This window comes from Bidens hawaiensis, unplaced genomic scaffold, assembly GCF_021521415.1.
Source record: "Bidens hawaiensis isolate Kalapana, Puna unplaced genomic scaffold, B.hawaiensis_p1.1 tig00040035_1, whole genome shotgun sequence".
In the NCBI taxonomy this organism is placed as follows: Eukaryota; Viridiplantae; Streptophyta; class Magnoliopsida; order Asterales; family Asteraceae; genus Bidens; species Bidens hawaiensis.
In genome coordinates, this window is record NW_027497051.1 from 163,542 (window position 1) to 178,416 (window position 14,875).

At 36.8% G+C, this 14,875-nt stretch overlaps 1 protein-coding gene across 1 annotated transcript; it reads left to right on the top strand.

Annotated features, from left to right (window-relative positions):
• Window positions 1-278: 278 nt before the first annotated feature.
• On the top strand, window positions 279-2,574 carry LOC143591761 (putative receptor protein kinase ZmPK1). The gene has a single exon (XM_077071871.1). The coding sequence runs from the start codon at window positions 478-480 to the stop codon at window positions 2,572-2,574; it is 2,097 nt and encodes a 698-aa protein (XP_076927986.1). The 5' UTR covers window positions 279-477.
• Window positions 2,575-14,875: the final 12,301 nt, after the last annotated feature.

Sequence of the window (14,875 nt, forward strand, 5' to 3'; positions counted from 1 at the left end):
GCCACTTCACAAGCACATGCTTGGAAATTTCCTTTCGCACCACCACAAAACAAAAACATATTCCTTCCATCTATCTACCAACCTAATTTAATTATTTTTCAAACAACATGATCTCATTAGGATTTTCAATTTTCTCTTCTCTTTATTCTAGTCAAAGAATTGTATATTATTATAATTATATCAATATCATAGTCGGCCAGGCCATATCTTGAGAATCATTTCATGGAGGCGTCAATGTTTCAAACTCTTCCTCTTACAATACTAATATTATTAATTTCGTCGTCGTCGTCGTCGTCATATGCTTCTTCCTCTTACCCGCGCTATAGTTTAACTAGAGGCAAATCTTTATCTGTCCAAAACAAAGATGACCTCATACTTTCACCAAACGCCGTCTTCACAGCCGGTTTTCATCAAGCCGGCCAAAATGCTTACGTCTTCGCAATATGGTTCACCCAGAAACCGGCATCCCTGGTCTGGATGGCTAACCGAGACGCACCCGTTAACGGCAAGAAATCGAGGCTATCGCTGCAGAAAGATGGCAACCTTGTTCTCATAGATGCGGGTCAACACGTCATCTGGTCAACGCAGACCCAGTCAAAATCCTCTTCACTGGAACTAAAACTCAAAAACACAGGTAACCTCGTACTTGCTCTTCAACAGCAACAGCAACAGCAACATGTTCTTTGGCAAAGCTTTGATTACCCAACAGACACCCTTCTTCCAAACCAACCTTTTACTAGAAACACACAGCTTGTTTCTTCTAGAAGCTCTACTAACTATTCTTCCGGTTACTATAAGCTGATTTTCGATCACGATAGCATTCTTCGCCTTATTTATGACAACCTAGAAACAACCTCAAATTACTGGCCCGATCCGAAGATAAGAACATATTATGCTGGCAGATTCGAGTACATCGATGCTCGGACTGCTCAGCTTGATTCTTATGGTCTGTTCAACTCAACGGACGGTTTCAGTTTCACTACAACTGATTATGGGCTGGGCCCGCAAAGAATGATGCGGCTAGACACGGACGGTAATGTCAGAGCTTATACTCAGGCTGGAATTGGAATGAAATGGGAGGTGACATGGCAGGCCATTTCTCAGATTTGTAGGATTGATGGTACGTGTGGACCCAACAGTTTATGCACATATAGTAATTATGGAAGGAAATGCAGTTGTTTACATGGCTTCAAGATGGCTCATTCTCAAGACTGGAGTGCCGGGTGTGAACCCGATCAATCTATGGATTGCAAGGAAGACGGCTGTGATTTCATTGCGCTTCCATACGCGGAATTCTACGGCTATGATATTCGTTTCCATGTCAACACGACCCTTGATGCGTGCAAGAAGGATTGCTTGCATGATAATAACTGCAGAGGCTTTAATTTTGCATATTTAAGCGACAAAGGATTCTTCTGTTTCTTGAAGTCTTCTTTGCATAACGGGTATCAAAATGGGGTTTACAGTACCATCTATATCAAGATGCCCACAAGGTTAGCCTCCTCTTTTAATAATAGGAAAGCCGTCGGGCGGTCAAGCTTCACCTGCCCACGACCTGTGGTGACGCTACTGGCACGGCCGTACGAGAAAATAAACGACACGAGGCCACTTGGATTCATGGTAGTGGTCGGGTGCACCATCGGGTTCATGGAAATTGTGTGTATATTGTTTTTCTGGTATTGCAGTAGCAAGCACTCGTCTACAGTCGATCAATTGTACTTTCCTGCTTCAACCGGGTTTAGGAAATTTACTTATCATGAGCTGAAGAAGGCGTCGCACAATTTCAGTGAGGAGATCGGGAAAGGCGGTGCATCGGTTGTGTACAAAGCACGGTTGAAGGACAACCGGATTGCAGCCATAAAGAAGCTGAAAAACAGTGGCGAACAAGGGGAAGATGAGTTTCAGGCTGAAATAAGCACGATCGGGAGAATGAATCACATGAATTTAATAGAGACTTGGGGTTATTGTGCTGAGGGAAACAATAGGCTTGTTGTTTACGAGTATATGGAGAACGGATCGTTAGCCAATAACTTGCGGCTTGGCAAACTAGATTGGGCCACAAGGTTTAATATTGTGCTTGGGACTGCAAAAGGATTGGCGTATTTGCATGAAGAGTGTTTGGAATGGATTCTGCATTGTGACGTGAAGCCGCATAACATTCTGTTGGATGGCGATTACAACCCGAAGGTGGGTGATTTTGGTCTGTCGAAGCGGTGGGACCGAGGTGGGAGCGACCAATGGAAGTTTTCGGTGATGAGAGGGACCCGGGGATACATGGCTCCAGAGTGGGTGCTGAATCTTGCGATTACTTCAAAAGTGGACGTGTTTAGCTATGGGGTGGTGGTGTTGGAGATGATAGCCGGAAAGGGTCCCGGTGATGGTGGGCTAATTGATTGGGTGAGGGGTCGGTGGGTTGATCGGGTTGAGGATATTGTAGATGCTTCAATAAGAGGCGAGTATGATCCGGTGATGATGGAAAACCTGGTGCGAATTGCATTGCAGTGTACTGAGGAAGATAGTGAGGCAAGGCCTACAATGAGCAATGTTGTTAGCATGCTCCTTCAGATATTGTAAATGTAATAATTAATCAAAAATTGAATAGATTAATCGAATCCAACAAATTAAAAATAAACTACTTATCTGATGGCAACAACACCCCAATTCACTGGTATTTACTTGGTATGAACTTTGATACCAAATTCTTCTGAAATTCAGATTTATGGGCAAATATGATTAGAGGTGTGTGTGGGCTACGTCACTCGGATATTCCTAATTTAGCTAAATTCTTTCTTTTCTAATTAAATTAGGATAACCATCGCTATTTCAACTTGTGAAAACCAATATTTTCCTAATTCTTGACCCTTTGAGTAAGTACCTTTGAATATATAAAGTTTAAAAAAAAACCTTTTCTTTCTTAATATATAAGCATGACAAATGAATTGGTTTGGGCGGGTCAAAACATGTTTTAAGCAAAATTGATTGATGTTAATCCGGGTCATCTTTAAAAAGTATCAATTTTATTAGGGTCTAAAGGAACTTGGCTAGAATAGAGTTGATGTGCTAAAAGTAGTTTAATAATTATTAACTAATTTAACTTAAAATAGACATTAAGTAATAGTCTACCCTCTCTAAAACTCGACTAAACTACTAACCGGCAAGTGAACCGATCGACTCTAGTAAAGCTAAGTAAGTCTGGATATCGAATCCATGAGACTCTTTAAATTACGTTTATTAGCTAATTAGACTCAACTACAGACACGACTTATTTATTTATATTTGTTTAAGGGGGGGGGGGGGGTTTAAGTAAAATACTAATTTAAAACTATTATTAAAAAACCTAATTTAAGAAAACAAGTAAATTAAATGAAAGCACAAGTTTATTGATTGAATCAGATGACAATGTAAAACTACCTAGGCTATAATCCCCTAAATTTCAGTTGTTAATTAATCAGGAAAATATTTAGTTATGGACTGGGATCGTAAAATAGGCACATAAAAGAAAACCCGAATAGGACCCCTGACTTTTCTCAAGAAGACACCTACGGGTGTCTAATAAGTTTTAACACCCACCAGTATTAAAAATCAAGTTTTCTTACGGTCACCTAGTTAGTTATGACTTAGTTCCTTTATAATGAAATCATACCTTACAGCGCGGAAATCAAAGGCAATTTAATATATTTAGTTGATTCAATAGACAATATTAAATAATCAAACCTAGACGGACTTCTTACGAAGAACTAAATCTAGCAAGATTGAATAACAAAGACCTATCAATAACCTAGCACTTTACAGTTATTTAGGTTAACAGCACACTTAGGTTTCTTTGATAATACTATCCTATGATCTTATTGCAAATCAATCATAAAATAATCAAAAACACAAAGTAATTAACATAATAGCAACCTATCATGTGACAAACAATAATCAAGGAAACTATCGAATAAAACTCATCAAACAATCCTAAGTATCCATATGCATCAATTTAATATAATTAAACCTTTTACTAAATCATAAAACCATAACGATAAATAATCCCAAGTCAAATCACAACGTCAAAATAGGTTTATCATAAGCCTAAGTAATTCATAAATTTTAGCCAAGCATCGTAAATTTAAAAGAAACAATCTTGCAAGAATTCATGGTGAAAAATATGAAAGACGAAAGATGAAAGAAAATAAAAGATAGAACCCGTGTTCTTCGTCTTCAAACTAGGAGTGCTTCACCGAATGATTCTTCACCTTCAAAACCTTCAAAAGTTGCAATCCTAAGCCTTGGAACTCCCAAAATTCGTATGGCTCTCCGGGGTATGTTTAAGGTTAAGTTTGAGAGTCTTTATATAGGCATTTAGGACCAAAAAACCCTAAAATTGTAGAAGGTTCTGGAAGATTAGGCCCAAGATGCCGTGCGACGGGCCCTTGCCCCTCTGGTCGCGCAGCGCTTTGGCTAGGGGGTGGGGGTCTGGTCCGGTCCGGTTCACTCCTGGTTCGGTCCGGTTCGTTTCCTGATCTACCGGTTCTTCCATTTGGCTTGTTTTCGCTTGTTTTTCACCCTCTTTTCGACACGATTAAAACCCGGAACCTAAAATATACAAATACGTTAGTAGTATAAAAATCTTACATAAAACTGAACAAAACTAATAAAATATTAAATAAAATGTGCACGGGATTTATGTATATTAAGCGTTATATCAAGAGTCATGTTAAAATGAGCCATTTTAAGTAAAAAAGAAAAAAAACCTACCTACATATCCCCATCCCTAGCCCCACCCCTATTGGTGTTTCAACCTTGTTTAGGACGGATGTAGTGGGGTGCCGTCATCCTCCATAGTACCCCTATAGCACCCGGAATATCGCTCTCGGGGCGCCATAGGAGTATTTTTGAGCTAGGGCATGATGTGTATAACACCTTTAACTCATCATTTTTAAAGATTTTTTGTTCCACTCAATGAGAGTGGGGGTGGGGGCACCATGCATCTAAATAAGCTCATACATGTAGCATAAACATGTAAGTAGCCCACTCCAAAAGCCTAGTAAAATAACCCATTATCTGCACTCAATACTTCGATTACAATCATCCAATCTAATAAAAGAAAATGATTCTCAGCAACCTACTCTTTACACTTCACCAAAACTCTCCATGTGCCAAATGACATTTGTCGAAGCATGAAATGAATCTGACCTGATCCATGACGATGTTTCCACGGTTTTTCGAGATGAACGAACCACGTCTTGATCTTCTTCTTCAGCTGCTTGAGACCTGCAATGGTTTTTCGGGGGTGTGGAGGTGACTGCTAAGAAATCCTGAGGAATCTCTTGTTTACAGACATAAAAAGTGGTGGTGGCTCTTATTGAGCATGACCCACTAATAAGGAGGTGGAGACCTCCTTATATAGAGAGCCTCATGGCCACCATCATGATACCCTAATGGGCCTAGCCCAGTTAGGGTTACCTCCACAAAACCCCCTCAGCCCAATAACATTGTATTAGTCAATGTAATAAAATAAGCCAAACATAATAGATTTAGGGTCGTCGAACCGGGTTTTAGTACCATACCCCTACAAGCCCCCCAAGTCCAGCGTTGCTCATGGGCGCGCAAGCGTCTAGGTGGAGCGCTGGACTTTATAAGGTGTGAGGCGGTTTTTTCCCTTTTCTTTGGCCTTGTCTTTATTGTCTTTTGAGTTTTGGGAGATTTTCTTCATGATGGTGACATGTTGTAATAAAAGCCTGCGCGCGAGGCGACTTACAAGCTATGAGAATAATAAAGCTTGCGCGCGAGGCGACTTACGAGCTATAGGAATAATATAGAGCTTGCGCGCGAGGCGTCTTACGAGCTATATGAATAATAAAAGCTTGCGCGCGAGGCGTCTTACGAGCTATAAGAATAATAACAGCTTACGCGCGAGGTGTCTTATGAGCTGCATGAAAAATAAAAGCTTGCGCGCGAGGCGTCTTACGAGCTATAAGAATAATAACAGCTTACGCGCGAGGCGTCTTATGGGCTGTATGAATAATAACAGCTTACGCGCAAGGCGTCTTATGGGCTGTATGAATAATAACAGCTTACGCGCGAGGCGTCTTATGAGCTGCATGAATAATAAAAGCCTGCGCGCGAGGCGACTTACGAGCTATAATAATAATGGAGCTTGCGCGTGAGGCGACTTACGAGCTATAAGAATAATAACAGCTTGCGCGCGAGGCGTCTTATGGGCTGTATGAATAATAACAGCTTACGCGCAAGGCGTCTTATGGGCTGTATGAATAATAACAGCTTACGCGCGAGGCGTCTTATGAGCTGCATGAATAATAAAAGCCTGCGCGCGAGGCGACTTACGAGCTATAATAATAATGGAGCTTGCGCGTGAGGCGACTTACGAGCTATAAGAATAATAACAGCTTGCGCGCGAGGCGTCTTATGGGCTGTATGAATAATAACAGCTTGCGCGCGAGGCGTCTTATGAGCTGTGAGAATAATAACAGCTTGCGCGCGAGGCGTCTTATGAGCTGTATGAATAATAACAGCTTGCGCGCGAGGCGTCTTATGAGCTGTATAAATAATAAAAGCTTGCGCGCGAGGCGTCTTACGAGCTATAAGAATAGTAACAGCTTGCGCGCGAGGCGTCTTGTGAGCTGCATGAATAATAAAAGCCTGCGCGCGAGGCGACTTACGAGCTATAATAATAATGGAGCTTGCGCGTGAGGCGACTTACGAGCTATAAGAATAATAACAGCTTGCGCGCGAGGCGTCTTATGAGCTACTTTATGTCCCGCGCCACGCGCAGGTGTTGCATGCTCGTGCGCGTAGACTTTGGTTTTGTGTTATGCGCCACGCGCAGATGTTGCATGCGCGTGCGTATAGGCTTTATGTCCCGCGCCACGCGCAGATGTTGTATGCGCGTGCGCGTAGACTGTGATATGTGTGAGCATGTGATGCGTAAGCATGTGTAATATGCGTGAGCATATGTGATGCGTGAGCATATGTGGTGCATGAGCATGTGGTGTGAGGATTCCCAACTTTTAAGTATGGCGCGTGTCCATATGGGATATTATGAGGATTCTCAACCCTTGAGTTTGGCGCGTAGCCATATGGGATATTATGAGGATTCCCAACCTTGAAGTTTGGCGCGTTGCCATATGGGATATTATGAGGATTCCCAACCTTGAAGTTTAGCGCGTAGCCATATGGGATATTATGAGGATTCCCAACCTTTAAGTTTGGCGCGTGGCCATATGGGATATTATGAGGATTCCCAACCTTGAAGTTTGGCGCGTAGCCATATGGGATATTATGAGGATTCCCAACCTTTAAGTTTGGCGCGTGGCCATATGGGATATTATGAGGATTCCCAACCTTGAAGTTTGGCGCGTAGCCATATGGGATATTATGAGGATTCCCAACCTTTAAGTTTGGCGCGTAGCCATATGGGATATTATGAGGATTCCCAACCTTGAAGTTTGGCGCGTAGCCATATGGGATATTATGAGGATTCCCAACCTTGAAGTTTGGCGCGTAGCCATATGGGATATTATGAGGATTCCCAACCTTGAAGTTTGGCGCGTAGCCATATGGGATATTATGAGGATTCCCAACCTTTAAGTTTGGCGCGTGGCCATATGGGATATTATGAGGATTCCCAACCTTGAAGTTTGGCGCGTAGCCATATGGGATATTATGAGGATTCCCAACCTTTAAGTTTGGCGCGAGGCCTGATGCGCGCATGCACGGCAATGGAGTGGTGACTCGTGAATGCGCGTGCATGGCGGAGGTCTCTTGCGCAAAGCCCAGATGGTGGTTTCCGCGGCGGCACATGCATGGCTGCGGAGTGAGAATCCGCGGGCGCGCGTACATGGCGGCGGAAGTCTGGTAATTTCTAGATCTGCAATTTTAGAGTCAGACCTGCAACTTTAGACCTAAAATCCAGGTCTGTAATCTAGATCTAGATGTGTAAATCAGATCTAGGTAGATCTGAAGCTCGGAGCAGATTTAAAACCATCACAGATCCGGAGACCTGATCATTCGAATCAGGCTGTTTCTTTTTACACAGATCTGGAAGCCTCTTTTAGATCTATGGATCTTTTTGAGCTTTAATAGAACAAGCCTTGAAGCCTTTTTCTGTAAACTTCCAGATCTGGGTTTTTCCTGGGAGAGATCTGACAGCCGAGATGAAGATCGAAGGGTAGTTCGTTGCCGTCCCACGGATGGCGCCAATGTCGAAGCATGAAATGAATCTGACCTGATCCATGACGATGTTTCCACGGTTTTTCGAGATGAACGAACCACGTCTTGATCTTCTTCTTCAGCTGCTTGAGACCTGCAATGGTTTTTCGGGGGTGTGGAGGTGACTGCTAAGAAATCCTGAGGAATCTCTTGTTTACAGACATAAAAAGTGGTGGTAGCTCTTATTGAGCATGACCCACTAATAAGGAGGTGGAGACCTCCTTATATAGAGAGCCTCATGGCCACCATCATGATACCCTAATGGGCCTAGCCCAGTTAGGGTTACCTCCACAAAACCCCCTCAGCCCAATAACATTGTATTAGTCCATGTAATAAAATAAGCCAAACATAATAGATTTAGGGTCGTCGAACCGGGTTTTAGTACCATACCCCTACAACATTCTACGCCTTCTATTTGTCCACATGACACTCATTCTTCATCCCTCCTTAATTTCAAAAAATACTTGTGAATTAGACCCGGATTTTCTGGATGATATAGATTCCTCGTTCTATAGTTCTTTGCAATCGCCTTCGTTTCTATTGCAAGTCAAACTAGATCCAAACCCTAACCTCAATCATCATTCTTTAACCCTAATGTTCATCAAAACACACTAACGACAATCTCCTGCTCTCTCGAGTCTTGACGATCTCCATGATTTCCATGTCAGACTAGCATCGTTGTTTCTTTCTCATCAACAAGGTATGTACAATCTATTTTAGTTTTACTCATATGGTTTAGTATGAATTGATCTTTGCATATATCTCTGGATGCAAACTTCATCAGCGTATGGTTCAAACTAATCTTATGTTGCTACTTTAATAATTTTTAATTATGCTGATTTAAGAATAACAAATGGATATGCAGAATTTGAATGAAATAATGCATCAATGGATATATCTCATTGAATTCAATCGAATTTGTTTGAGGTAAAATAAGGGTTCATTAATTCAAAAGTCATTAGTGAATTAGGTAGATTATTATTAAAAGGGCATATATTTACATAATCATATATAACACTATTAGTGTAATTAGATTATTATTAAAAGGGCATATATTTACATAATCATATATAACACTATTAGTGTAATTCAAAAGTCATTAGTGAATTAGGTAGATTATTATTAAAAGGGCATATATTTACATAATCATATATAACACTATTAGTGTAGTGAGGTGATTTTGGGGGCAAAATCGCCTCATTCTAGCCTTGAGTATTGGCCCTACTACCGGGCAATTTTTAGCGATTTGGGGGGGGGGTGCATTTGTCGCATGTTTTGTGTTTGAAGATAACAATATTTTAATAACATGTATGAAGTTCATACGAGAAGTGATCTTAGTGCGAGAAATGCGAGAAGTCATTCCAATCATTTAGATTTTTTCTTTTATTTTTTTCCTTTTAATTAAATCCAAGGGTATAATAGTATATTGTAATTTTTATATATGGTAAGGTTTTAATGTTTTTAGAAGTTTCAGTTTAACTATTTATTTAATTATTAATATCTTAATTCATTACATATAAAATGCATTAACATTGTTTTACATTAATACGTTTATAATGTATTAGATCAGATTAGTGACGTGTGTGAATATATATATAAATTTTGGATAAAAGTTTCACACAAATCGGGGTTTTAAAATGGGTTTTTACCTACAACCGAACCACACACGAAAGACAAGTGTACCTATCGTTTGTAGCAAAGTGTCGGCAAGAACCGAGTGTCAATCCATGGGCACGGCTAATTTTTTATACTAAATCATTGTAAATGATGAACCGAACAAGCAAATCAAATAAGTTTTCAAATTACTAAACCAACATACAACTATAACAAGGCAAATAAAAATACAAATAACAATCAATCCAAACAAAGTTACCTAGACCATGTATCCACTTAAACTTAGTGATAAAATAACAATGATAATGACAAAACATCATGAGTTAAACATAAATATTAAATTCCAATCAAGACAACCTAATACTATCAATAAAACATTATGATGGGTATTCACTCAAGTTAATAAACATAGATTAGTAAATTTGTCAAAACTACCTAATCTCATAGTTAAAAGAAAGCTAGTATGAAAACAACATCTTAACAACCTAAAATCATGTAAAGTAGACAAGTTCAAGAAACCAAATTAAACACATGAATCTTTTAATTAGCAAAACATAAACTAAGGATTATGACCTTTATCTCTAGCAACATCAACTAAATCAAAGAATCATGTTATCACCATACAATTTTCCAATATTAAGTGATAGGTTTCATACTTGTTAAAATTCATTACCAAGTTAATTTTCATTAGTTATTCTTAACTTAATGATACAAACTAAGAATGCATACACAAACTAAGTTCATAAACAAATATTCAACACATAGTTTTCCAACATATTATAGTTAAGTATCTATCAAACTAACAAGACTATGAATTATAACAAGCATTCAACCATCAAACTCTATTCAAGAACCTATTATAAACTTGAAGAACACCAAACTTGCCAAAATCATGCATATATAGTTATCACATAAGCAAAAGCTTCAACATAATCTAAGTAACAAGAGTATTTAGCCCATAAGGCTTGATACAACTACAATCAAAATCAAAGTAATCTTAGAATTCATGTTCAAGAACAATAAAAATGCAAACTAAGATGAACAATGATTGAGCACTTGAATGGATGATCAAAGGATGATGGAAGCCTTGAATTCTCACTAGAACACACAAAATAATTTTCCAAAAGTTTGAGAGAATTCACCTAAGGCTCCACCCAAAAATGAAGATAATTGAGTTGTTTATAAGCTGTCTAGACGTCTGGCACGGTCGTGCCAAGTTGTCGAAAGTCAACGCCTTGCTTTCTTCTGACCAAAATTGCAGATTTCTCTGTTCTGACACGACCATGCCGCACGGGCTTGCACGGTCGTGCGGCATGGGCTGGCACTGTCGTGCAGGCTAGGATTTATCGGCACTGGCTCTTGCACTGTCTTGATTCCCGGGCAGCATGGTCATGCTAAATCTAGCATGACCGTGCAAGGTTGGCATTTTTGTGGGGTTTGTCCAAGAAGCGCCATCTTTTCCTCTTTCCTTTGTCAGGCGGGCGCCCGGACCTGCAAATTCACAAATAACTCAAATAAGTATAAAAAACAATGAATTTGCATAGAGTTCGACTAAAATATGAGGATAATTCGATACAATAAGATGTACACTTTCTGTTACATCATTAGTTTATTTTGTTTTAATTTTGATTAATTATATTTTAATTAAAAAAAACCATATATATTCAACAAGATATTTCCATTCTACATTAAGATATATAATTCGTTTATCAAAGATGTTACCTATTACTACAACTTCAAAGCCGAAAAACTATTTAGATTTTCAACATAATAGTTACACCATATGGTGTCAAATAATTCATCAAATTTATCAAATCTGCTTCTAATTGTCAAACGACCCACATGTGACTTTCAAAATATTCTTTATGCGTAATATAAAATTGCATTAAGATGTAAAATTGCATTAAGTGACTAAAGTGTTAGCAAATTAAACATACAAATTTATATATATGTAAAGTATATGGGTTTAACATTTTGAAACACCTACACATAGTATCATACACCTACAAAAATCATGATAATATTCCTGCATGATTATACAAAATCTACATTACTTATAATATATATACAATGCCGGCATGTTCCTACACATATATATACAACACATCCAATATACACCTACACAGATCATCATACAAGCTACACAAAGTATAATGTTCCTAAACAACTAAAAACAATATAAAAATAGATCAGAAACCTAAACAGATCATTATCAACCTACACAAAGCATAATATTCCTACATAGCTAAAAACAATATAAAAATAGATCGGGAAACCTACACAGATGATCAATTACCTACACTTCTGATAGTATTAAAAAAAACCACACTAATCATTAGTTACCTATACATACAACTCAACAATCCAATGTCAACGTGGTTTATGAAAACAAAGTAAATAAAAATAATGGTGAACCAATATGATATTTGTAGTGAGAATTAATGTTTTAGTTGTAGGGAAAAAAAGCCAAAAAATAAATAAATAAATAAAGTTTCACGACATGTATACAAATCCCTAAATTTTGAGTTCAAATAGGTCAATAGTGGATTTCAATTTACACTATTTGATGGACAAAATTGACTTCCTGTGACAATTGCCTCTATTCGTCAAAAAGAGAAAAATCATATTACAGAAGGAACTTATATATCTTAGTTAAAAAGTTGAAGAGGGAACTTAGATCTTATAAGGGCATAACTGTAAAATCAATTCAATAGAAATACAAAAAAAAATCGGATCTATAATTGTATTCCTAATTTTACTCCTATATACACGACTTTCTTTTATTTCCCACTTGATGGAGTACACATTTATGTAAATTAAACAAAAGGGAATCAAAAAAGTGAGTCTTGCACAGATAATTCAAAAAGAAATTAAACATATATTCTTGTAATATAGTGCTTCTCTGGACATTGCATTACAGTGAGATAAATTAAAATAATTTAAAGGCAATGATGTTTGATAGGAAATATGCATATTTAGAACTTAAAACTACACGACAAAGTATTTAGCATTTACAAATACATGACTAAGCATTTTTAGGCAATAAAAATCAAATGTATACATATATGTAAATACGCAGTTTGGTGGCTTTAAACAATCAAATTAATTGTACTTATAAGTAAAAAAAAAGTTATTTACACATGTGTAAATACGTATTCCAACGTTTAGATATGCAATGGAGTTTTGTTAATCTTCTCACTTTCGAAAACACAAACATCACATAAGTAGCAATTCATGTAAATCCCATACACATATCCATAATTAAAAATGTACACTAATGTCAATATTGAATTTGCCGGAAATCAATTAAATTAAATACTCATATATAAAGAAAATGTGATTTACACATGTGTAAAGTTCTAAGACTATTGAAAATTGAAGTATTATAAAACCATAAAGATGATTAACACATGTGTAAAAAATTAAATTAAATGTACATATAAAACCGTAATTGAAAATCAGACGTACATATATATGTCAATATGGAATTTGGTGGGTTTAAACAATTAATTTAAGTGTACTCATATATAAAAAAAAAGTGATTTACACGTGGTGTAAACTTCCAAGACAATTGGAACTTGAAGTACTATAAATAACACGTGTAAAAAAGGGATCTGCGCGTGTGTAAATTTTATGTTGATTAATGATTACTAAATAACTATATGTATTAAAAAAATCAATAACTTTGAGAAGTAATGAAGATTAATTTCCATTTATGTATTTGAAAAATAACAATAAAAATGAATTAAGGTATTTACATGCAGAAATCAAAGTTACTAATTTATATTTTTTTTGACAAAAAAACCAAAATATTTCGAACCAAAGAATGATTATTTATTTAATCGAGATATTGAAAAGAAAAGTAAGAATCTGCATATCGAAATCATAAAAAAGTAGGAATTTAAATGCAATTTGGAAGAAAAATTCAACCCAATGGTTGATGATGAGATGTTTAGGGATGTTTTAAACTCGTGATACATTGAAAAAACAATGAATTTACATTAATGCCCTTCACTTAAATAAAAAAACAAATAATAGATAAAATAATCTGATTGGTCATGAGCAGTTCTTAGAGTTCTCAATAAAATTGAAAGTTCTTAAATGATAACCATCCTAAATATATATATATATATATATATATATATAGGATTAGGTTCATTTTAGAAGTGTTTCTTATTGCGAGAAGAAATTTTAACCAATCACATAATCTCTTTTTTATTTTCTGATTATTTATATGCAAGGGTATAGTAGTGAAATATAAAGAATTTTGTTTTGTAACTCATGCTCATTCATGGTTTGATAATTAATAATAAGTTACTAGCAAATGGTAAGTTACAAACTATTATTATATTTTTTATTTCATATAAAATTTGGGCAATTGGAATCTACTTGATCTAAAATCATTTTATTCTAAAAATGACTAATTATTGTTGTTGTTGTTGCTGCTGCTGTTGTTGTTATTTGATCTAATGTAATGTAGATAGCTACGTAATGTGGTGTAAGCACACTTTAAAATGTTGTGTAGTTATAATTAGTGTAGTGTAGGCATATCTAATGTAGTGTAGGCAAAACTAATGTAGTGTAAGAATATTTCAAATGTTGGGTAGCCATATCTAATGTAGTGTAGGCACACTTTTAATGTTGTGTAGTCATAATTAATGCAGCATTGACATATCTAATGTAGTGTAGGCATTTCTAATGTAGTGTAGACAAAACTAACACAGTGTAGGTAAAACTAACACAGTGTAGGCAAAACTAATATTGGGTAGACATATCTAATGTAGTATAGACAAAACTAATGTTGTGTAGGTACACTTTCAAATAGTTGTGTAGTCATAACTAGCATAGTGTAGACATATCTAATGTAGCATAGGTAAAAAAAATGTAGTGTACGGACACTTCCGAATGTTGTGTAGTTATACTAATGTAGTATCTAATATAGTGTAGGCAAAACTAATGCTATGTAAGAATCAGTTTGTTTATATAATAAAGTGTTGGCAAAACAAATAAAAATAGGCTTACTTCAATACATTGTATATACTATATA